General features: G+C 39.4%; 2 protein-coding genes across 3 annotated transcripts in view; one reads left to right on the top strand and one right to left on the bottom strand.

Moving 5' to 3' along the window:
• Nucleotides 1-20,267, top strand: part of elmo3 (engulfment and cell motility 3) — a 22,063-nt gene extending 1,796 nt beyond the window's left edge. The window contains exons 2-21 of one of the 2 annotated variants that reach the window (XM_014034119.1): nucleotides 5,778-5,886; nucleotides 8,361-8,401; nucleotides 8,475-8,547; nucleotides 9,315-9,365; nucleotides 11,379-11,548; nucleotides 11,694-11,793; nucleotides 11,888-12,039; nucleotides 12,362-12,440; nucleotides 12,906-12,956; nucleotides 13,054-13,176; nucleotides 13,916-14,038; nucleotides 14,122-14,226; nucleotides 14,314-14,422; nucleotides 14,502-14,638; nucleotides 17,242-17,405; nucleotides 17,594-17,706; nucleotides 17,793-17,897; nucleotides 19,007-19,086; nucleotides 19,157-19,237; nucleotides 19,329-20,267. In XM_014034119.1, coding sequence (XP_013889573.1) covers nucleotides 5,809-5,886; nucleotides 8,361-8,401; nucleotides 8,475-8,547; nucleotides 9,315-9,365; nucleotides 11,379-11,548; nucleotides 11,694-11,793; nucleotides 11,888-12,039; nucleotides 12,362-12,440; nucleotides 12,906-12,956; nucleotides 13,054-13,176; nucleotides 13,916-14,038; nucleotides 14,122-14,226; nucleotides 14,314-14,422; nucleotides 14,502-14,638; nucleotides 17,242-17,405; nucleotides 17,594-17,706; nucleotides 17,793-17,897; nucleotides 19,007-19,086; nucleotides 19,157-19,237; nucleotides 19,329-19,541 — 2,148 coding nt within the window. In that variant the 5' untranslated portion in view covers nucleotides 5,778-5,808 and the 3' untranslated portion in view covers nucleotides 19,542-20,267. Of the gene's footprint in view, nucleotides 1-5,774; nucleotides 5,887-8,360; nucleotides 8,402-8,474; nucleotides 8,548-9,314; nucleotides 9,366-11,378; nucleotides 11,549-11,693; nucleotides 11,794-11,887; nucleotides 12,040-12,361; nucleotides 12,441-12,905; nucleotides 12,957-13,053; nucleotides 13,177-13,915; nucleotides 14,039-14,121; nucleotides 14,227-14,313; nucleotides 14,423-14,501; nucleotides 14,639-17,241; nucleotides 17,406-17,593; nucleotides 17,707-17,792; nucleotides 17,898-19,006; nucleotides 19,087-19,156; nucleotides 19,238-19,328 lie in introns of both variants that reach the window. The other variant, XM_014034113.1, reaches the window with a different exon arrangement.
• Nucleotides 19,941-24,439, bottom strand: part of fbxl9 (F-box and leucine rich repeat protein) — an 11,504-nt gene continuing 7,005 nt past the window's right edge. The window contains exons 7-11 of the mRNA XM_014034132.1: nucleotides 23,479-23,636; nucleotides 23,190-23,405; nucleotides 22,895-23,107; nucleotides 22,577-22,794; nucleotides 19,941-21,609 (exon numbers count right to left, since the gene is read on the bottom strand). Coding sequence (XP_013889586.1) covers nucleotides 21,435-21,609; nucleotides 22,577-22,794; nucleotides 22,895-23,107; nucleotides 23,190-23,405; nucleotides 23,479-23,636 — 980 coding nt within the window. The 3' untranslated portion in view covers nucleotides 19,941-21,434. The remainder of the gene's footprint in view (nucleotides 21,610-22,576; nucleotides 22,795-22,894; nucleotides 23,108-23,189; nucleotides 23,406-23,478; nucleotides 23,637-24,439) is intronic.

The raw sequence follows: 24,439 nt of genomic DNA, 5'->3' as shown, positions 1-24,439 counted from the left end.
GACTAAATTTGACAATAAATAGTTTGAAAATATTTTTCACCCAACACTTAACAATAGCCTCTACCTCAAGAGGTAGAGGAGCCAAATGGCTGGCTCACTGCTGCCAACTAGTGGTCAGAGGCTGAACTACAACATAAAAATGAACGGCTGGCTGGAAAGTTGACATTTTAAACCTTAATAAAAAAAGTATTGATACAGTATCGGGAAATGAAATATCGCGATATTTCAGTGTATCGATATTTTCTTACACCCCTATCTGATTGTGAACTTGTAGTTTCTGATGTTTGGACTTTTTAACTTAAAATGATAAATAAAACAGAAACAAGCATGACATCAACAAACCAAGCTCTTATCATATCTTCTGTTGAATTCTTAAATAGATAATCATGATTTTTGTATAAACTACAGAAATTATTTTTACTTAAAGCAGCAAAATGTCAGCTAATACTAGAAGAATACTAGGTAAAAGTTTAAAAGACTGTGTAAAAGTAACAAAAATGCTAGCTAAAAGCTAAAAATATTATCAACTGGCTAAAACAGTAAAAACTAGCTAATATCCTAAAAGTTGAAGAATGGTAGCTTAAAGCCAAAAATAGACGAAGCCTAACTGAAAATATCAAAAGGCTAGCTAGAAGTTAAAAGTGGCAGCAACTGGCTAAATGCATTCAAAGGCCTAACTAAATGCTAAAAACAGTACTGGATATAAAAAAAATGCTGGTATCAGAATGGTAACTTAAAGCTAAAAGTAGCAAAGCCTAACTAAGTAAGAAAAGGCTATTTAAAAACTAAAAGTAGCAGCAGCTGGCTAAAAACAGTAAAAGTTTAGCTAAAATGCTATAACTTGCAGAGTGGTAGCTTAAAGCTTAAGTTGCACAAAGCTAACAGACACATGTATCTAAAAGCTGAAGGCAGCTAAAATCATCGAATGATTGACTAAAAGCTAAAAATAATAGCAACTGGCTAAAAACCATAATAGGCTAGCTAAAATGTCAAAAGTAGCAGAATGATAGCTTAAAGCTAAAAATGTCAAAGTCTTACTAAAAGTATCAAAGGTTAGCTTGAAGCTAAAAGTAGTAGCAACTGGTTAAAATGGTTAGCTAACAAAGCGTAGCAAAAGAATAGCAGTTGATGTAGCACAATGATTGCTAATAGATAAACGTATCAAAAAGCTAAATGCCCCCACAAACTTGGGAGTACTTCACTCTGTGGAGGTCCGCGCTGACTCAGGGTGGACATTAAGGGTAGCTGAACAGCAAGATCTCACTGTGTTTCTATGAGGAATAAATAAATAAATTATATTAAATGTATTGAGAAATATTTAAAAAAATCGTAATAACCAAAGGTTTTAGCATCCATCTCCCAAACAAGCTGAACATTTTGATGTATGAATGTCTAAAATAGCACAAAGTGTGTAGTAAGGACTGCAAAAAAAAACTTACAGAAAAATAAAAAAAATAAAATTTTGCATTAGTAGATGATGATCCTAATTAACCGAGTTATTAATTACCCATGTGGTGTTTTATTGCTCGACTTCAGTGAGCATTACGTTCTGAAATCATCACTTCTGTTTAAATACAGACATGCAAAAGGTGTGGTTTGAGCTTCTCAGGGAACATAGCAAACAGGCACAGACAGGTATGAGACCGACTGAAACACACATTTCAGTGGTTAACCTCTTTAGAGCAAAACCTCCATCGTCTCATCTGCTGATTATATAAAGGAAATGAAAACCTCGTTTGTTCTGCTCAACTACTCCCCCATTAAAACTGATTAAAATAATAAAATATTAAATTTGGGTAAGTTTGAGTGAAATGTGTTTAATAGTAGAAGCTTTTATTTTGCTAACAGCTTCACCTTGGTGATTGTTGTCTAAGAGGTAGACACTAGATTTTGATCTGGGTTTTGTATATTTTAATTTTAGCCATTAGTATAATAAATTTGAGATTAGTTTGTCACTTTAATGAACCGCATTAAGAATTTTAGCAGCATTTAGGAAACGGGCCAACAGTTAAAGCACGTTGTTAAGTTTAGCCATCTTCCTGGAGAATGGCATCACGGGCTGAAGACAGGTTCTGCTGAACCAGAACTGAGTTTGTTCAATGTGCTGGAGGTCTCCTGGACTTCAGTGAATAACATGATCAGTTTTACAGATATTATACAGATCTTAGTCTAAATCTGACATGTAGGTGGCGAGTTCTTTCATTTAAATAAATATATTTAATTATTTGTAGAGTTGTCGCTAAATAAAACCGGCTGCATCTTTTTCTGTTTCGTAGTACACAAAGGTCCCGTGGTTGTCCAATCGAAGACCAAAGACCAAAGAAAGAAACTTCACCACCAGCCATGTTTACACGTGGTGAAGGTGTTTATGGTCAACTGTCCCCTAGTTGGTCCTATCTGTCTAAAAGATGTTTTTCATGAAACTAGTGGTTTGGTTTTAGGCAGCTTAGTAAACCGATAGTCAACGCAGTCATTTCACATTTGTAAAATAACCTTCCTGTGGAAAAATTGACTCCTAATTGTTTGAAGTGTTTTTGTAGTGTCGATGGGCAGCAGCAGCTGCTTTTTACTGTCTTTTCTTACTGCCAAACTGCTTCAGAGCACCAAACTAATACGACTCCCGCTTTTACAGGCACTCACATTTTCTGATAAACGTCAAAGATGCACAGCGAAGGGTATCTTCAGTCGTGGTGTTTTCTTTTCCTTTCTCAAGGCAGATTAAGCTCCTAAATCTAATCTTTGTTCATTAAAATAAAGCAGAAAGGCAGAAAATTTAAACTGTCAAACAGCAGCGTGTGGATCAGGTCAGAGCCTCCCATTTAAAACTAGTTTGGAAAACATGGACTAAAGTAAACATCTTTCGTTTAAAGTACAGGCGTTTCTTGTCTGCATTGTGATTCTTCACTTTACACTTATTGGTCTGTTGAGATTGTTTTGGGCTGAAAACAGGCAATTTCTGACTCCTAATGTCGTATTCTGATAGTCTGTCTCTAAAACAAAACATATCTTTTTCTATCCTTGCACAATTCTTTATATTTTATTTTTTATTATTAGTAGTTGTATCATGGCTGGTCAGTGTTTTTGTTTTGTGTACTGTAAGAAAATATGTGTTGTTCAAAATGGTATGTCCGAATAAACAGGATTCAGCTGGATTTCTTGTTAAAAACTTTATTGTCAGTCCTCTGACTCCAATCAGGTTCTTTCAGCGCTCAGCAGCACAGGCCTCAGCGTACAACCTTGGGCCAAACCAAAACAAACACGGGAGCTCTGCTCTGAGCAGACACTCTGCAAAACACTGACAACTTATTTCTACTATAATAATGAATTGAGCTTATAATGTTTATCCCTTCCTGGTTACACCCCAGTGGTGTTACCTTTTACATCAGACGTCACAGTTTTGTTTAGGCTAAGAGAAAGAACACATGATAACACACATACACCAACTCTTTGTCTGTTTTAACCTTACAGACTGAAATGATCAGAAAGTATAAAATATAAAACTGAATCTAATATTCAATTAATCAGTTACAAAATTTCTTCAGAGTTATCTATAGTTTGTAAAGTAACTAGTGTGTGAACCTCTGTACGGATGCTGCTGTGACACCTGAATTTCCCCTCTGCGGGACAATAAAGGCTATTTCTATTCTATTCTATTCTAGTCTTCTATTCTAAAGAAAGCAGATTGTGGCAGAAGCTGTTTTTTTCTGTAATTTAACTCTGAAACGTGTCAACTATCTGTGTTTATATATTTAAACAAAACAACAATAAAAGTCTTTGTTGTGGATCCAAAGCAGACATTTAACATGTAATAAATAGACACATGGACTTAGTGCAACATTCATCATTCTGCAGCTCAGACAGCTTAAAACCCCCCACAGGCGGTCTGTTGTTGCTAAAGCTTTGCATGCCTTTACTGCTGACTCAAGCTTCTCCAGAATAAACCTGCATTCCTACAAATCTCATAAAGGTTTAAAACGTTTCCTTAAAAAGTCGGAGCAGGGTGTTGTTTACACTTCCTGTAAATATCCAGGAACTAAAGAAATCAACGTGTCCCATATTGTCTCACGCAGGATTCTAGAGAATCAGACGTTTCTTTTTCACGATGCACCAAATGTTTTCGATTAATAAGGAGCCAGGACTGCAGGGATCTTCTGCTCCAAAGCCTTGCTGTTGCAATGGTTTAACATTGTCTTGCTGAATTATGCAAGGCCTTCCTTCATCTGGATGGGAGGTTACATTGTTCTAAACCTGAATATCCTTTTCTGCACTGATGCATGCATGTCGACTTGTACGGATTGTCCGTAAGTTATAAGGATTTTATGTCATTTTGCAGGTATACGGACGTATAGAGCAATCTCACGGATTTTTTCAAGTCTTACGGATTTTTTCAAAACCTTGTTTTCAAATTTATCTAACCTGTCAGATCCTGCAGGACGATGCAGTTTACTTGGCATCTGAAATTGCATTTCCTCAAATGTATTTTTAATCTGAAAAGAGCTTCACTGAGTGAGAACTAATGTTAGGAGCTCAGAAGACAATTTAAGTTTCACTTTCACTTTGCTCTGTTACTGCGGAGAGCCTGCAGGAGTCATGGGCGGGGTGTGTGGGGTGTGGGATGGGGTGGTGTGCTCCGTGATGAGGAAGCTCGACTTAAAGACACGTCCCAGGGGCGTTTCTGGTACCAAAAGGCGTTTCTGGTGGTCCCAAAAGTCGTTTTGCTCCTCAGCATGGCTTCCTAAAAACGCTGCAGGATTTCTCAAACATGCATGAATGAGTCAAAGCAAGGCTTTGGGCATGTTTTTTTATGAGAGTATAACATTAGAACATGATATAAAACTGAAAAAAGTTGATTTTACATGATGTTGCCCCTTTAAGAGTTAATGCCATAAAATTAGTGTGGCGCAGACACAGTAAAACAAATGAGGAACGACCTTTTAATTGTTAAAGAACTATAATTGTGTTCCTGCAGCCTGTAATCAGCTGGTGTAGTATAACAAACCGCTGTGGGAGCTTTCCTTTAAAACCTGGAAGTGATGCTGTTTGATGAAGCACAGGGTGGGGTTATTAATGACAGCAGCTCATAGTGAGATAAATGAAGAGCTCAGAAACAGACGTGTTGTTTCTGTGTGCAGAACAGGACGGGGGTGGGTGGTGGTGGGTGGGGGGGGTCTGGAAACACAAGAACCTCCTCTGTATCCTCGGGGAATGCTGTCTGAATATTTGGGAGGAAGTGTGTGTGTGTGCATGTGAGCGAGAAAAAAAGTGAACATCTCATGCCGTCTGTACAGATGGGTATTTAGCGTTCTCAGATTTACTTTGCAAACCAAAAATACACAGTAAAACAGGAAGACGCAGTTTCACAGACGACCCGTAGATGTTTTAAGACATGTGCACGGTTCATGTTTCGTTCTGATTAAAGTTTAGGAACTCTTTTGAAGTTTGGAGTTTTTATCGCCTGCTGCCAGAGACGAAGGTGGAGTGATAATGTTAGCGACCAAAATGTTTCATGAAGCAGTGGACGGATATTAATGAAACTCACAGTTATAAATCGGTCAGTTTTACAAATACTGAGCTCAAGTTTGACATGTTAGGAGCTGAGAGTCCTTCACAGCCCATGACCTGGCATGACAGGAGGTGGGTAATATGCATATATTTATTTCAAACAAAAAACGACGCAGATAGTGCTTCGAGCTTTTCACGTTCCTCTTAGGATCCATTGTGTTGTGATTTTTATTTAGATTTTTCTTTTGTCTGACTGTGTTTGTTTTTATCAGCAGTGACTCTGAGGCGGAGCAGAAAGGAGCCAACATGCCACAACAAAAGGACATAGTGAAAATAGCCATCCAGATGCCTGGGGCCTACCCTCAGCTCATACAGCTGGACCAGGTGAGAACAACTGGAAATGTCTGATTTACGTCACAAACTCATCTAAAATGTTATAAAATTAAGTGATCTTTCGTTCTAATTGGTAGAAATTGAAAATAGCATTGTTTTCCTGCTTATATATGTTGTTTTTTTTCACTGTAACTAATACTTTTTTACATTTGATGAAAGAAAGTTTGTTTTAGTCCGTTTGATTTGAAGTGATACATTTTGTCTTATTGCGCAACCTTCTGCTCATATTCGCGATGTTTCAAAAACTACGCAGGCCACAGGTGTCGACGTCATCGTGGCAGATTTGATAACATCAGTTTGTTAAAACAACTGTTTTTATTGTACGACCCGGTACTCGGCGTGAGTCGGTGCAGAGTCCCACCTGCGCTGCCGATGACCCAACGTTTGCTGTGATTGTGGGGAAGTTTTCCATTTATTTCCCAGAAACTTTGAGGAAGTTGTACTTCCTTGTGCAAGACACTGCAAACGAGTTGGAACTGTAGAACAGAAAACAGGGGTGTGTGTTTGCATAACGTCACTTTCTGTTACTGATTGCAACATTTCAGAATGAACTGAAATGGTTTTGATGCTTGAACTAATTGAGGCCATCTTAAACATCATTTTTAAATCTTTCCATTGATCTCTTCAGGGAATCCCCTTGTTTTATCGTTTAGGACAGTTGCAGTGGATTAAAATGTCTGTCAGCTGTTCAAATGAGTTTATTTTAGATCACAACCAATCTAGAAAAATCCCCCCACTGGCCCCAACCTTTCCAGCAGGCGCATCTGATTAGTTCGACCCGGTGAGCAGCCACTAATAACAGACCGTCCACCGGGTCTACCGCAGAACCTGAACACATTTTGACTGTGTAACCGCCACACTGACCACTAATAACAGCTTAGCTGAGAGGCAGACATGGAACCAGTCTGGCTTTTATTTACATCCAGAATGGGATCCTGGCACCGAGGGTTACGTTCAGAATCTAACGTGTTTGGAGAGGATTTCCTCTTCGTAGCAAACAAGGTTTACAGCCAGCGTGAATATCTGTGGTGTCGTTATCCCAGAACAACATGTCATTAGTGAAGCATGGGTTCAGCTCCCTCACAGAGAGAAATACTTGAATAGTGAAAACCTTGTTGTTACGACACACATGTACGTGTGTGTGTTTTCATGTCACCCACCACCGATCCGTGTGCTTGTTCTTCGTCTGTTGCTAAAATATTTCACAAACCACTGGATATTTAATGAAACTCAGAAAGTAAGTGGTTAAAGCAGTAAGAGTGGGAGGTTTGATTCCAGCAGTATTCAGTAACATGTTGAGATGTCTCTGACTGAAACATGAAGCCCTCATTGCCTCTGATGTGCCTCGTCGGTCCAAACACTGATTAGACTACAGAGTTATCAGGTTAGCTTTATAAAGATGTAGTAGAAACTGTATGAATGTGTGTGGACGGGAAAATCAGGGCACAGGTTGTGTTGTAAAGCACTTTGGTTCGAAGGAAACTATATAAGTACAGTTTGTTGGCAAAGAATAAAGCATTTTGTAGTTTCAATTACTAGCAGAGCCTAACTCTTCCGGTTCACAGGTCAACAGATTTATAGCTTAGATATTTATTAAATATTTCATCAATGATAAAGAAAAGTACTGATCCATCGTGGTGAAGCTCTCTATTTACCAGCCGGTGGTCTACGTTCCTACCCTCATCTATGGTCACGAGCTTTGGGTAGTGACCGAAAGAACGAGATCKTGGATACAAGCAGCCGAAATGAGTTTCCTCTGCAGGGTGTCTGGGCTCTCCCTTATATAGGGTGAGAAGCTCAGTCATCCAGGAGGGCCTCAGAGTAGAGCCGCTGCTCCTCCACATCGAGAGGAGCCAGTTGAGGTGGCTCGGGCATCTGGTTAGGATGCCTCTCTGGTGAGGTGTTCTGGACACGTCCCACTGGGAGGAGGCCCAGAATACGACATGGTCTAGGGATAGTCAGTCCTGGTCCTCGAGGGCCGCAGCCCTGCACGTTTTTCTTGTTTTTCTGCTCCAACACACCTGATTTGAACGAATGGATGATTTTCAGGCTTCTGCAGAAMTTGAAGAGGTAATTAACTGACTGAATCAGGTGTGTGAGAGAAGGGGAAAAATAAAACGTGCAGGACTGTGGCCCTCGAGGACCAGGATTGACCATCCCTGGTCTATTTGGTGAAATGATACATATCATGACACAGGGGTCATGATAAGTATCGTGATATATTGCAATACTCTAAGCAGGGCGATATATTGCCATTTTTTTCCCCAAAAGATTCTGTTTTTAACAACTCAGTTTAAAGATAAAACTCAAAGGTCATATTTCTTCTTACACCCTTTTGTTAAGCCTTAATTAAAAAACCATACAGTATCAGGAAATAAAATGTCGCGATATTTCATTGTATGGATATTTTCTTACACCCATGTTAAGCACTTAATTGTCTCTGACTGTTTGTTGTGTTTGTGCAGAAAAAGCCTCTGTCAGCTGTGATTAAAGAGGTGTGTGACGGGTAAGTTGCTTTGTTTGGTTTCTTCGTTCTTACTGTTGTTGGTCGTCTCTAATGTGTTTTTATCTGCGTGCAGCTGGAATCTCCCGGGTCCTGACAACTACGCTCTGCAGTACGCTGACGGAGTGCAGATGTACATCACTGAATCGGTCAGTCGCACGTCTAAACAAACATTCAGAGTCCATCTGGTGGATGTCTGAGAAGACTGCGAAATCCTCGAGCAACAGAAATGAATCATTTTCTTGTTTGGGGTTCGAGGAGTTGTAATTTCTGAGATTTGTCAGCACAGCTGTGGATGACTGAATCACTGCTCCGTCAGCTCTTTTTTTTTTTTTTTTTKTTTTTTTTGTTTCCACTCAGTCCAGAAGTAGAAGAAAGTAGGTCACAAACTGTTACAGGAGCTTTCAGAAACGACTGTTAGACAAAGTAATAAAAAAAGAAGAAGAAACAGCTGAATGTTTACTAAACATCTCAGTAAGCGGAGAGGGAGGGTTTTACTGGAAGGATGTGAACTTCCAGGCTCTGAAATGAGTTTGTAGTTAAATACAGATGTTTTAGTTTAGGAGCAGCGTCTTGATGAGCTCGTGGAACATTTGACTGGATTACATGTAGAATAATAATGACTGGGATTATTTCCAGATTTCGACAGCAGTGACTTCAGGAATTCCCCTTTTTAATCTCCCAACAAAGTTCCTTTGTTCAAGCTGACATTTTTTCATTTTCCTAAACACTATACATTAATTCACAAAATGTCATTTACTTTATTTGTTGTTATTTGTGACTGTGTTTGCCACATTATGAGTTTCTGTGTCCGGATCCTCCTCGTCATCGCTGCACTCTGTCCACCTTGTAATTTAACCAAACTGTTGCTGAGATTGGTGTTTTTGTTTCTGTTCTTCTCTCTGCATTTGTGTAGAATCGTCTGGACATAAAGAACGGCTGCATCCTGCGTCTGACCAAGGCACCGGTGAGTCTGTAACCAACACGGACTCCTGCCGTGTTCAGCTTATTGCATTTAATGTCAGGCTGTTTCTGTTCTGCGTGCAGCAAAACACAACAGATTTTGTGTTGATTGCAGGGTTCCTGCAGATTCTTAAAGTCTTAAAAAGAATTGAATTCATCAATGCAAAAATAAGGTCTTAATTAGTCTTAAAATGTCTTAAATCAATCTTCAGAAGTCTTAAAAATGTTAACACATTGTAAATAGGATGATTGTGATTCATCTCAAATATTAAAATAATTGGTAAATTATTTTTTTAAATATTCACATGCAGACATTCCCCTTTGACATCACTTCCTGTTTTTTCACATGAAAATGGCTGTGTCCAAAACGACAGGCCGGGTCCTCCGGAGGACCCAGACTCCCCGCTCGCGGCGGGCCGGGTCCTTGGTAGACCGGGAAGACCGGAAAAAAGAGGCTGTGAATTTGGACGGTCTAGCCTCCACTCCTTACCCCGGTGTACGTCTTGTCATCTAGCAACTGTGACGACGCTAAACAAGCAAACTTAAATCAAAACTAGAAAAATATCAATATATTAGCATTATTAATATCAYAAAACTATAAAATTAACTTAAAGGTAACATTTGAAGAACTAATTGACCCGCTGTAGGTGCATGTTTATTTCGCGTTTTTTTATGATAAAAATAATATTTTAAAACATGTCCATACAAATGATAAAAGTATTAGAATTACAACCGCTAATTTTTTTAAAATTTCCATATCACCATATTTTTATTTAAAATGTATTCTTTTCTCTCGCTTTGTCCGCCATTACTAACTTAAACAAATCTCCGGTCGGGCCGCAATGCATTATGGGATATGCTGGGCCGGGAAGGATCCATCAGACCTGTCCTTCAAATCGGGGGAAAGGAAGGATGTATTTGTCGGCCGCATCGGAGGAGTCTTCGGTTTTGGACGTCCTTTGTCGCGGCGCTGTGACGTATGCGGCCGACGAATTCGGCCTTCAGAGGACCCGTCCTGCCGTTTTGGACACAGCCAATATCTCAGTTGTCCATCTGAGCAATGTGAAATTCATTTTCTAATGTTGACTTTCCAAAAATGCATTCACTTTTCTTACAAAATTGATGTTACATACATATTAAGGTTTCATCTACAGCAAATTGGGGTTRAGAMYCCACTGTGGGTCCTAAAATTCCAAATTTTGGGTCATTAGAGGATTTCCAGGAATTAAATTAAGTTGAAAACTGACTGCTAAGAATGTTTCTGCTATAGTTAGAAATGGATAAAAACAGTTGGTCTGTTAGCAATATCTGAATACTTCAACCAAATATACTTTGATTCATGAGTTTCTGCCCGTTTTTAATTTTTTGTCATTTGTGTTTATTATGAAATTGGTCTTAAATTTAATTTTACTTGGCATTAAAAAGTCTTAAATTTAACTTGCCTTAAACTATAGAAACCCTGGATTATCACAGCGAACTAAAAGAGAACTTGATAAATTCATTTGGACGTTTGTTAGTGGCCAAAAATAAAACTGTGTAAAACTCTAGAAATTTTACTTTTATTTTACTATGAATAAAATAACCAACAACCACGACTCCAAGAAACAAGTTAGTGTCTTAAAATTGTGAGAAAATGGGCATAAAATCACTTTATTCGTCATAATGATCACATGCACAATTTGTAAAACTGTATGCCCACTTCGTCTCATTTTTTCTTTTTTTTTTTCTTTTTTAATCTACTGGAGTACAGATTTTAAATGAGTGCAGGCAGATGTGGAGTTTTTCAGGTGTGTTTTCAGACCTGAACATTTGGATGTTTTCTGTCAGGAAACGCAGCCGTTATCACTTGTGAAAGCAAAGGGGTCACATGATTTCACGAATATTTTATTTTTCTTCTGAATAAATAAAAGGCCATATTATTTATGTATTTATTTGTTTATTTATTTATTTAAATTAGTGGGATGTTTTGGTTTTGATGAGTACGTTCTGTGTTTTCCCGTCATGCTGGTGACCTCAGGGTCGCTGTGCAGAGGACTTGTTTAAGGGCATCCAGAGCTCGGACGCAGGCGTGCGCTGCGATTCGCTGAAGGAGCTGGCGAACGTTTCCAGAGACGTGACGTTCGCTCAGGAGTTCATCAGCCGAGACGGACACCTCGTGCTGGTTAAAATCGTAGAAGACTCTAATGAGTGAGTACTTTTAGTGCTGATAAAACTCCGGCTCTATTTAAAAAAAAAAAAAAAAAAAAAGCTTTAATAACAAACTGAAAATACTTAAAGGATGTTTGTGTTTTTTGTAAATAAATCTTTGCTTTTGTGTGTCGCCCTCGTTCAGGAACAACTTGATCATGACGCACACGCTGACCGCTTTCATGGAGCTGATGGATCATGGGATTGTTTCGTGGGAGAACCTCTCTTTTATCTTCGTCAAGAAGGTTCTTTAGCTGCYGCCTCTCGTTTGTGTTTATTTTTTATTAATGCCTGTTTATTTTCTTAATCAATGTTGTTTTATTGTTTTTCTCTGCTCAGATCGCCGGCTTCGTCAACGCCAAGGTGACGGACGAGTCGATTCAGCAGGTGTCCCTGGACATCCTGGAGAGCATGGTGCTGAGCAGCCACGGGTTGTTTGTCCAAGTCAAACAGGAAGTCACCATGGAGAGACTTATCGCTCACTTTCAGGTGTAAGTAAAACAAAATAAATAAATCTGAGGAACTTTTCTGTCCAGCAACAAGTAGGGACATTATTTTTCCTTACATCGCATTATGCTTTAACGTTTTAAAGTTTTTATTTTGATCAAGCAGGTCCTGTAGTCTAATGTCTAATGTTTCTAAACTGATAAAAGTGAAGTCGCTTTAAATGAGTCACCTCTTTGTTGACAGATTGCAGCTCGATAAGAAGCAGCTTTAACTGCGACAGGAAGTTTTTTAAGCACATAAACTTTGATTTAATCAACATTCAAGTAAGTCTGAGAACTGAAGAGTCGTTTGTTGTTTATTTTTTAGGACAAATCTGCAGATACAAACCAAAGCCATGGCCCTGCTGATGGCCTTACTACAGACAGCGGGGGATTCAGACAGACAGGTGCTTCTGTCTTTCTTATCAGCTTTTCTTTTCAGTCAGTTAGAACCTCAAACCAATAATAAAAAACTATTTCACTAATCCTAATCCTTCATTTTCTTCCTGTACTTCCTGTACAGAAAAGGAGACAGTTGGTAACGATCCGTCCGTTTCCCTCCAGTGTCTCAGATTTCCTACAAACAGCGAGTCTTTCTGCTCCTCTGTCATCAACAGTTCCTTCATTCATTGTTCCGTCTCCTCCCTCTCTCCCTCTCTCTCCGTGTTACGAGGCTTTCAGCAGGTCCAACAAATCCAGCCTTCTTATCAGCACATTAGCTGTGAACAAAAGCCGTTGAGTCAGAGATGGTGGTACCACGTAGAGGTCAAAGTTCCTGACGCTAACCGTTCAGCCTCCGGTCCTCTGTCGCCACCTCCTGTTTAAAACCTGTTCCTGCAAACCTTTATTGTTGTGCCCTTTTTGTTTTCCAGGAAATGTTTGCATTTCTGAACAAGAAGAATCTCCGTCAGTACATTTATAAGGTGAATTATTCTCACAGTTATGTTGCAGATAGTTGTGAAAAAAATTGACAAAATGATTTTATTTATTTTATTTTATTTTATTTATTTATTTTTTCAGAACATTATCCTGAGTTCTGGGTTAATCCAAGATGAGATGGCCCACTACCTTTATGTCCTGCAGTCCGTTACATTAAATCATCTGGAGGATCGTATGAGGATGCCTCTGGACTGTTACAGCCAGGTGAGACCAACTTTTGATTTTTACATCTAGTCTTTGTTTTTTCCTGCTCAAATAGCAAACAGTTCAGTTTCTGAAATTATGATTTTATTATGTAAAGTAAAAAGTAGGCATTTCCAATATTAATAAATTATAATTTCATACAAATATGTGACCCATCATATTGAAATGAGGATTGAGTCAAATTTGGTCAAAATGACCTAACTACATTTTCAGATTCCTGCTTTAAAAACTACATTTTGATCAGCTTATCCAGAGATATGACTTCATTTGTCTTGTTGGTTATGATAATGCATTACTGTTTGGTCTGAATCCTAATTTTATGTAAATTTATTGAGTTATTTTTTTATGTCAATATAAAGAGGAAACTTCAAACAGTATTTGTATATTAAGATTTCCCAGTTGGAAAGAAACAAAAACATTGCTAGCTCACAGGGAAAAATTTTAATTATAAGGCGTTTTTCCTCAATATCAGGTTTTTTGTTGCTACTGCTCAAAAAMTGCTTCAAAAAAGTTTATGATTATATTTCAGACAGTTCTTGATAATTAAGGCATTAATTCATTATATTTTGAGAAAACGCAATTTTTGCACKCGTTTAAATCAAAACCCTCTATCTGCCTGTTTCTCCACATGCCTTTTTTGGATTAATCCTGGTTTCGATGTGATGGCTCACATATTAATATGCTTCTTCTTGGTCCAATGATTGTAACTGCAGTCCAACTTGTCTCATCCTCGCCTCAGGATCAGAGAGACATACTTCACACTCTGCGACAGGCGGCGTTTGAGACGGACAGCGAGAACAGCCTCAGTCACGAAAGACGCCGCTCGCTCTGCGCCAAAGAGTTCAGGAAGCTGGGCTTTTCTGTACGTTTCTGTCGTCAAACCGTTACTTTTTTAAAAAACCTGATAATCCTGAGTGTTTGGTGCATTTTTTTTTTTTTTATCAGAACAACAGTAACCCCGGTCAGGACTTGGTGCGAACGCCTCCTGGTCTTTTAGCTCTGGACACCATGTATTATTTTGCCACACACTATCCTGACGCCTACAGCAGGGTGAGATAATCGTAGAGAACTGCTTCATCGTGATCAGACGTGTACGTGATGCTGCTTTGCGATAATCTCAAATATTTAATGTCGCAGTTTGTTCTGGAGAACAGCAGCAGAGAGGACAAACACGAGTGTCCGTTTGCCCGTAGCAGCATCCAGCTCACGCTCATCCTTTGTGAAATCCTGCGGATCGGAGAGCCACGTAGGTTCAGCTGCAGCCGCGGGTCGAACCTTTTCCTTTTCTATAAACTGTTAAATTTATTCTTGTTGTTTGTTAACAGCCTCAGAGACGGGATCCGACTACCACCCCATCTTCTTCAGTCAGGATAAACTGCTGGAGGAACTTTTCTGTGTTTGTATTCAGCTCCTCAACAAAACCTGGAAGGAGATGAGGGCCACACAAGAGGACTTTGACAAGGTAGGAGAAACACTGTTTGTTTGTTTGTTTGTTTGTTTGTTTGTTTGTTTGTTTGTTTGTTTGTTTGTTTGTTTGTTTGTTTGTTTGTAAACTCGTCCCTCAGCAGGCTGTCGATAGCTTGAAGCAGAGATGGGGGCTCATGAATCGGACTTAGACTTGAATCGCAGTTAAAGTGCCTGTGACATGAAATTTTTAAACTAAATATAAAGACATTTATTTGAAAGGTAACATCAATAGCATATTGCAAAAATAATTCCCACTGCTGAGATGAACAGTTGTTGAGATATTTGCCTGTGAATTAACAGGAAGTGATGTCAAAGGGGAACATCTGCATGGAACAGAGCGTTGATAAAATGGCTAAGGACACAGAGAAGAATCTGAGGTTTCTTTAGATATTTTGAGTCGAGAGAGACGAGTCAGAGTTCAAATAATATTGTTTCAATAAACAAAGACTAGAGAGATTTCTTTCTTATAGAGTTCCCCTATGATGTCACTTCCTGTTTCACTTTGGCTGAGCCAAGTTCAAAAGAAAATCTGCCATTTGTGTGACAAAAATGGGTAAAATCACRTTTTATGCAAGGTTTATTATATAAAAATGTGTTTTATCGGACTTTTTGTATTTGATGGATAGGCATGTCACAGACACTTTAAGTCCCTTCTATTAGAGACTTGGACTCGACTTGGACCTGTGGTTTGAGACTCGCGAACAATGCAAGTCTTCACTGCCCGGCTCACGATGCTCACTCCCTCAGTACAMCTCCATGCTCCGCTCTGCTSCCCCTCGGAGGGGCCTGCACCGTCCAGTGTTAATGAAGCGTACCCTACACGACAAACAGAGCTTCAGCGAGACTTTACTCAACGCCACGACAAGAGACTGGCAAAGTGTGGAGTCCAAATCCAAAATTAGTTTTTGTGATGRCTTGTGCAGCCCTTTTAAACTTTAAGGATTCTGGTTCATCATCTTCGCTGACATGCTTTTATCCATTTAAAAATACTTTTTTCTGTCATTTTATTGTCAAATCGCAGCAGACTTGTTGGATTTGTTCTTTATCAGTGGTAAGATATAATTACAGGAAGACTACAAGTGCAAAATACAGTTAACAATATTCTAAATGCTTGATTATTTCAACCTTAACCTTATCTGTATTTTAAAAACAGTATGTTTTAATAGTATTATTAAAACATACTGTTTTARTAATTGATTAAAATATAGTATTATAGAATATAATCTAGTATAGTTAGAATAGCTTTGCTCAAACTGACAGTTAAGTAATACATGCAACGAGACTTGGACTTGAGGTCRTGAGACTTGACTTGGACTTGCAAAAAAAAACAGACTTGCACACATCCCTGGCTTGAAGTGTTCTGAAAGGAGAGGCTGAAACATCACATCCACAAAACCCTGTGACCTCCTGACCTTTCTGCTGCCGGCCACCGTCCCCGAGCGTCCTTTTGTTTTCCCTCGTGACCAGTTACCCAGGGTGCTCTGGGGCGAGGACAAAAGGGGCACGAGTTGGACAAAGAGAAAGGTGGTGAGCAGCAGAAACCGAGGGAAACCAGAGAAACAAAAAGCTCAGACCTTCAACAGTAAAACACGAGAGGAGGGACGTAAAAACGTCTTTAATGAYGGATTTTTAAAGATTAAAGATTGTGTGAATGACTCTCAGCTACCACCACACTGAATGTTGGGTCTCTGTAGGGTTTTAGGGACCACAGTCCGCTGCCTTTTATTGGTCACTGGAGCTGGGGGGACGGGGGGGAGGGTCACGTGGGAGAGGTGTGTGCACGTGTGTGAGAGAAGCAGGGTGTCTGTTTACAAAACAGCCAAAGGCTCGCAGCTCTCCTGACACACAGCTGACCTCCCAGACTCAGCTCGGCTCAGCATCACCGTTAGTTTTCTGTAACAAGTGGATTTGTTTTAAAAAAAAAAAACAAGGCTTTAGAGGAGAAATGGAGGTAAGCTTGTGTTTTTATGAATAAAATGAGATTAATCCCTAACTTTCCACATGTATGTAAAAAGGTTTTCTGTTAGGAATAAAGTGGTATTTCTCAGCACCGATTAATGAGGTTAAACAGGAAGTAGCTGTTTGTGACKATGTCAAAGTGGACCTTTTTATTTTTCTCCTGGTGTTACATTAATTCACTCACCTGTTTGTCTTAAACACAATAGGAAAATTAAAAAAAATCTGTGTTGACTTAATGTTGAGTTTTTTCTGAATCTAAATGAAAGTAAATCCCTGATATCACACTTCAGCTGCCGATCGTTTGCAATCAGAAATGATTCAGGTCAGCAGGAGCGTTTGTGGAGTTTTATAGGTTTTCATATAGATTTTTCTCCACTAACAGCTGAGCCAATCATAGATTTTAAACCCTGCAGTTTGACTCTGTCCATTTTAATGARCTTCACTTTAACAAGTCGGGCAGAAAACACAGTTCAGGTTTTTGTTTGTGTGTGTGGCACATAGTGGGGGGATTATTGGATGTGTGTAAAGATAAGAGGTTTGATTCAGATGGAGCTACTTAAAAAATAACCTTTTTTACTTTAGCGAGGATGTGGGAACAGCAGCTGCTCTAATACCCYGTGTTTCGACTCCCCTCCTCAGGTGATGCAGGTGGTGAGGGAGCAGATCACCAGGACCCTGTCGACGAAGCCCACCTCCCTGGAGCTCTTCAAAAACAAAGTCAACGCTCTGAACTACAGCGAGATCCTGAAGCTGCGGCAGACGGAGCGGCTGCATCAGGAGGAGACGCTCGCCCCGCCTGTGCTGTGAGTGGCAGCTTTACAGAGTTCACCATGGCAAACGTGAAACTTTAGATTTTTTTTTTTAAATCACGGTTATGAGAGGGAATAAACCGGACCACCTGCTCCACATCGTTTCCACCCCTTTGAAACCAACACGTGGACTGTATAAACCTGTAAATCCACCATTGTGTTTGTGTGTTTTCCCTCTCCAGCGAACTCAAAGAGCGCCTGAAGCCCGAGCTGCTGGAGCTGATCCGCCAGCAGAGACTCAACCGGCTGTGCCAGGGAACCATGTTCAGGAAGATCAGCAGCCGACGAAGGCAGGGTGGGACGAACAACACGTCCTCACACCACAGACCAGGACGCCTCACATTAACACCGACCACTGTTGTTGTGTGTTTCTYCCGTCAGATAAACTGTGGTACTGTCGCTTGTCGCCCAATCACAAAATGCTTCATTTCGGAGACGTCGAAGAAGAGACGGAAAACCCACCAATAGAAACGYTGCAAGAGAAGAGTGAGTTATAGCAAAAAAAGCTTTGTTTTTTCTTTTGTTTGTTTGCAGTCTTGTATAAAGTACCACAAAGTGAYACTTGAGTAAAAGTACAAGTATCTTACCAACAAATACTTTGGTAAAAGTGAAAGTCTCCTTTAGTATTACTTGAGTAAAAGTCTTAAAGTATCTGACATTTTTTGTACTTAAGTATTAAAAGTATTGATTTAAAATGAGCAGTTAGATTTTCTGTAATGACATTTATTAGGAGGTGACCTCCCCAAAAAAACTGCAGCAATGACTGTTGTATTAAAATAATTAATTTATGTTAAATTTAGGATGCACTAGTCCAGCTGTTTCAGTTTATTTACATATATCTGCTCAAACCTTTTCTCCAAAATAAAAATCTATCTGAGGGCTGCGGCCAAATGCAAAAATATAATTCATGAAATACAAATACTTCTTAAGTACAGTCCTTTTATTTGAATGATTATGTCCTGCTGGAGTGTGACATGAATACGGTATCAGAAATTTCTATATTTATACTTCTCATTCAACCACAATTAAATTCACTCTATCTAGGAGGCACAGTTTACATGGATAGTATTTATTTTTTATAATAACAAGCTGGAATGAAAACAAGCAAAAATGAAATAAAAGTAACGACTTTTTACTTTGTCTTTTTTTTTAAATGTAAGGAGTAGAAGTAAAAAGTAAGCTGAAAAAATTACTCAAGTAAAGTACAGATACCCAAAAGTTCTACTTAAGCACAGTAACAAAGTATTTGTACTTACTTTACAACTCGGTTTGTTTGTCAGGGACTGTGTACAGAAAAAAAATCAATTCAGTAAAGATGTGCTGCAGCRGATTTTAGCTATCGCCTCATTTCCACCCGCAGGTAAAACTTACAGAAACAAGTGCGTACTGTGTAAAACATCATAGYTCTCTACACCAGTAGTACACACTCTGTAAAGAAAAAGTCTCACAATAAACGACTCTTTTGTATTTGTAACTTCTRGTTGTGCAGTTTGATTCATGAAGAGTGTGCGAATCTTTTTTACACTCACAGCATTTAAGTTTGATTCTAGCTTCCTGTTTGTTTCTGAATCTTGTTTTGTTGCTGCTGTCTTCAGTTCCAGTGGCAGATATTAAAGGTTTGCTGACGGGGAAAGACTGCCCTCACATGAAGGAGAACAAAGGCAAACAGAACAAGGTCATTCCAGCTCCGTGTGTTTCTTTGTTTGTGTTGTTGTTGTAACAAACTAACCACTGTCCCGCTGCAGGATGTGCTGGACCTGGCCTTTAGCATTACGTACGACGTGGAGGAGTACAGCCTGAACTTCATCGCCCCCTCCAGATCCGACGTGAGCCCGGACCCTGAAGCTCCATGTTTGTAGAACTTCTGTCGGTTTTGATCTGAATGCTTTTTTCTCTCTCTCTCTCTCCATCTGTCAGTTCTGCCTGTGGACAGATGGACTGAGCGTCCTCCTGGGACGGGACATGAGCAGCGAATCCATGAAAAGCGAGCTGGAGATCCTCCTCTCCATGGAGATCAAGCTCCGCCTCCTCGACCTGGAGAACGTCCCCATCCCCGACGGCGCTCCCATCGTCCCGAAACCTCCGAGCAACTACAACTTCTGCTACGACTTCAGCCAGACGGAGCAGTAGAGCACACAGGAGCTGGACCAGTGTGTTTGAAACAAGACTGTGCGTGCGTGCGTGCGTGCGTGCGTGCGTGTGTGTGTGTCTGTGTGTTGAATCTGACTTGTGCACCTGTGCACTTCTTTTATAACTTCAACTATTTTATAGCTTCACCTTGAAGCAGGAGAACCTGTGAGAATTAAAAAAACTACATTTTTTGCTCTTCACTGCTCAGGAAGCTTAAAAACACAAACCCACCTGCGTCAGGGTACTTTACATTTATTTTTTAAATTTTCTAACTGCTTCTAAAAAGAATGTCTCGACTTGCACAGCTTGTTTTCTTTAAAGGAGTTATTGATTTGAACACCTTCCTGCGGCACGGTCCAGGTAATTCTGGCAACGTTTGGGAGATAAACGTATTTTTTAAATCTCTGACTGCATCAGGTACATGTTTAGTTTGTTTTGTTTCAATCAATATTTGATGCTGGCAGTGACTTTTATATTATTTCTGTAAATCTGTGCGAAGCCAGACGAGAATAATCTGTTTTTGGAATCGAATGTTTTTAAGTTTAAAATTGTTGCTTTTCGTGTGAGGTACTCTTTATGTGGCATAGTACGGTGCACTGCCCAGAAACTGACAAAACCTTCAGATTTTCCTGCATCTCGACGGAAGAATGAGGTCTTTTCATTTCAATACAACTGATATTCATCTGTGATTCACTTGAATCAGCATAAAAACACACACAAAGTGAAGAGACGTGTCTGTCTTTTTTTTTTTCCATTGCAGCCAAAACTTTGGTTTATTTTTAAATGACATCCTTAGTTTACATCATTCAGAGTTTAAATGGTACAAAATTACTAAGAAAAAATAAAAGTGCAGGAAGTTTGTTTTAAACTTACAAATATCCTCAGATTTCAACAGAAACTAGATTTGTCTGCTTTTTGTGGAACGATGCATTTTTTTAACACGTCTGCTTGTGTTAGCAAAATATCCCACTGGACAGATTTTAATGAAACTCATTAATGCATAATGGACAAAAAACAAAAAGATAACAGCAAATTTTATAAATATTAGACTGAAAATTTAGAGAATCATCCTCAACACTTAATCTGAGCACAACTAATCTGTTCAACTGTTCCAGTCGATCTCTCCTGGAGCACTGGATGAGTTTAGTTAAACCTTTCAGAAAGTGATCCCTGGATAAGCTCCGAGTCAGCCTACTTCAAGATGGCCGCCACAGCTAATTAATCATAGTTAACACAAAACGTGAGGCGGTGGTAGCAGAGAGTCATCCTCAACACATCTTCTGAAAACTTACAGAATTTGTCAGGTTAAAACAATGCAATTAATGAAAAGCAAGAATTTTAATTCCTTAAAGTTTGAGTCTGCATCAGATAAGAATGCTGAAATATTTAAATAAGTTAAATAAAACCTGTGCAAAGCTACTTTTAAATGAATAAAAAATAATCACTTAACTTGAAATGATCAGATTATAGTTTCAGATAAATCACTTTTGTTTGAAAAAGGATGGAGTTTAAATCTTTTTCACTTCCTGTTTTATCTGAACTGTGCTGACGAGGGGAAATGTTGTTGTTTTTTTTTGTTTGAAATATATTTAAGGACAAAGGCAGGGTGATCAGGGGTTAAATATTAAACAAAAATCCAACCCCTTTGAGTCAAAATAAATTGTTAAATGAATTTTTTTTAAAGAAACTAATGTTACAAACAGATCCTGCTGCTGCTTTATGTTCAGACAAACCTTATAATCCTCATTAAGTCTGTATATTTAATGATGATTCATCACTTTAATTATTACGGTAAATTGCTTTCATTTTATCTGTGAACCATCTGTCCTACAAAGAGCAGCAGTTTGAACATGTTTTAGTTTTAGTTCATGTGCAGAGGCTGAACTGCCGCAGTCATAATCCCTCAGTCAGAGTCAGGTCAACCCCACCTATATATTTGTGATGAACGTTTTCCAGGAAGGGCAGCTGTGATTGGAGGAGATCCACCGCCCTGATCGAGATGTTTTTACACATCGACACGTCGACYGTCTTCAGACGCTTGCAGTTCTGCATCAGGAGGAACAAAGACCTGCAGGATTTACACAGAGACTCAGRATCCACTCAGTTCTCTCGTTTTTTTACACTCATCACTTCTGTTTGTTATTTTAACCATTTATAGAAAAAAGATTTGTTTCGTCTTCAGTTCTTTCAAAGAGCTTTATTCTCTGAAATCTTCCTTTTAGCTTTTACTTATTCTCATTGATTTGAGCTTTTAGCCACACTTTAGCTAATTTTAGCTTAAAACTACTGTTTTGCAAATTTTTTTTGCTTTAAGCTACAGTTTAATTAATTTTAGCTTGTAGCTACTGTTTGGCCAATTCTAGCTTTTTGCTACTGCTTGACTAGTTCTAGCTTTTAGCTATGGTTTTAGTTACAGTTTGTAGCACTGAACTACAGTTTTGCTAATTTGTTCCTTCTAATCTGCTAATTTTGTCATTTAGCTGTTTTTCTAATTCTAACATGCACCTACTGTCTCGCTAATTTTAGCTTTTAGCTAGTTTTTTTTCTCATTTTCACTTTTAGCAAGAATTTGCTCATTTTGGCTTTAAACAAGTTTTGCTAATTTTAACATCCACCTACTGTCTCACTAATTTTTGTGAGTTTTTCCTCATTTTAACTTTTAGCAATTGTTTGCTAATTTTAGCAATTTTAGCTTTAGACTAGTTTTGCTACATCTCTTTAGCTACTGTGACTAATTCTAGTTTTTAGCTATGGTTTTACTCATTTTTATTTTTAGCTACAATTAGCTAATTATTGCTTTTAGATTTAGTTATTAAATCTATTAAACTTAGTTTTAAGCTGCCATTTTTGCTGATTTTGTCATTTAAGCTGTTGGGTAGTTTAGCTTTTTTAGATTTTAGTTTTTTAAGTTTGACTTTGCTTATTTCATTTTCAACAATTTAATTTAAAAAGACTTCATCAAAAACAGAATTTGCTCCCGGCCGTGTTTCCTGCTGCAGGCGGAGCAGCAGCGGGTGAAGCTGCGGACCACCCACCTGTCTGTGATGTTGTTGCAGCAGGACAGGTGGAGGTGCTGCAGCCGGTGCAGGTGGGGCACAGCTTGAGCCACTCCGCGGTCGGTGATGCCCGGACACTGGCTGAGCGCCAGGCTGGTCAGGCTGCGGCAGAACCGGCCCACCGACACCAGGCTGGCATCGGTGATGTCCGGCAGCATGGAGAGGGACAGACACTGGAGCTCTGGGTGACGGATCACCTGAGGAGAGAAAAGACAGAAACACACACACAGTCAGCTCAGGATTCACAGCTAACTCCCTTTAAATGATGAAAGCAGGACGTTGGGTCCAAACAGCCACCTGTGTGATGCTGCTGTCGGTCAGCTTGGCGCAGGCCGACAGGTCCAGCTCCCGCAGCCTCTTCAGGGCTAAAAGCGACGCTCCGGCTTTTTGTTTGAACTGCTGCAGCTCGTCCTGGGTCACCATCTTGGGCCGCTCCTCGAACGGCATCCGAGGGGGCTTGAAGAAGCCCATGTTGCCGAACGTCCGGGTAAAACTGGGACCTCGGTCTCCCTGCGGGACGAGCACGAGTAGATTTTTCAAACTAAGTGACATTTTCATGGAAAAGCTTCGTGCGGGTCCTGGTTCTGCTCACCGTCTCGTCGTCAGGCTCACTTTGGGTTTTTTGCACCATCCCCAGCAGACCCCAGTCGGTGATTTCTTTGCACCAGCCGAGCCGCAGAACCACCAGCTTCTGCAGGGAGGTGGCGATGGCGCACACCGACAGGTCGGTCACGTTGACGCACGACGTCAGGTCCAGCTCCCGCAGAGAGTCTCCGAGGAGCTGCGTCAGCGAGAAAACTGCCAGATCCTGACGAGAGGAGATCGGTTATTCTTCCTGCTTCTCACCTGCAGCCAAATCACAACCACAGATGTTCACCGACCCTGACGTAGGTGCAGCTCTTCAGGTTCAGCATCTCCAGGTTGGCTCTGCTGGGTTTGGATCCCTTCAGGCCTTTCACCATCTCTGTCCCACTGATGTGAGGACATTCRGACAGATCCAGAGACGTCAGGGAAGAGACGGACAGCAGGTCAGCGAGACCTGAGGACAAATAAAACATCGCTGATGGAAAGAGACAGGAAGTTTGTAGCTTCCAACCCATAATAAGATAAAGATGTGACCTCATTTACTGCTGATTTAAATATCTTTAAATAAAACTAATAAACTGACTTAACATCCAGAAGACTTTTAACTTGTAACAATTACGGTGAAAATAAACCATAAACAATCATTTCTTAATATAAGCCGATATCTGGGCTCAGTTGTTCAAACGTAATCTGATCAGATTTGGACAATGAATCAGATAAATCTATAAAAATGTGTCTTTAAAAACAAAAAACWGATTCTAAAATCCTGGCTTTAATCTGGATCAAACAGTTTGTGTTGGAAAGKTTTTAGTTCGATTTGGATAAAACATCTGGATTATTCTGATACCAACAGTTTGGTGGATTTCAAGAACGAAATACGATTTAAATTAAATTCCAACTTGTCAAATAAACATTAATCATGTAGTAGATTTATATTTATTATCCATATCTTTACTCGATTTTCAAACCACAGGTGAAATTAAAGACTCCTTTACCCTACAGACCTGTGAGGTAGTAATAAAATAATCTTCTCAGAAGCAAAAGTTGAATAACAAAAACAATTTTAACTTTAAGTAATAAAAACACATCAGCACAAAGATCACTAAAAGAGCAGAGGTGCAGATTCACTTTAACCTAACTGCAGCAAACCAAAGATAAATCTAACTTTTTATGTTTCAAAGTTAAAATTTTAATGTTAAAATTAAGTTTTAAATTAAAAAGTATAAAAACTTATTTTATTTTTAGTTAGTATATATG

The sequence above is a fragment of the Austrofundulus limnaeus genome, unplaced genomic scaffold (assembly GCF_001266775.1).
Source record: "Austrofundulus limnaeus strain Quisiro unplaced genomic scaffold, Austrofundulus_limnaeus-1.0 Scaffold7, whole genome shotgun sequence".
Classification (NCBI taxonomy): domain Eukaryota; kingdom Metazoa; phylum Chordata; class Actinopteri; order Cyprinodontiformes; family Rivulidae; genus Austrofundulus; species Austrofundulus limnaeus.
Note: the sequence above shows the minus strand (reverse complement) of the source record. Positions and strands in the feature narration are given on the sequence as shown.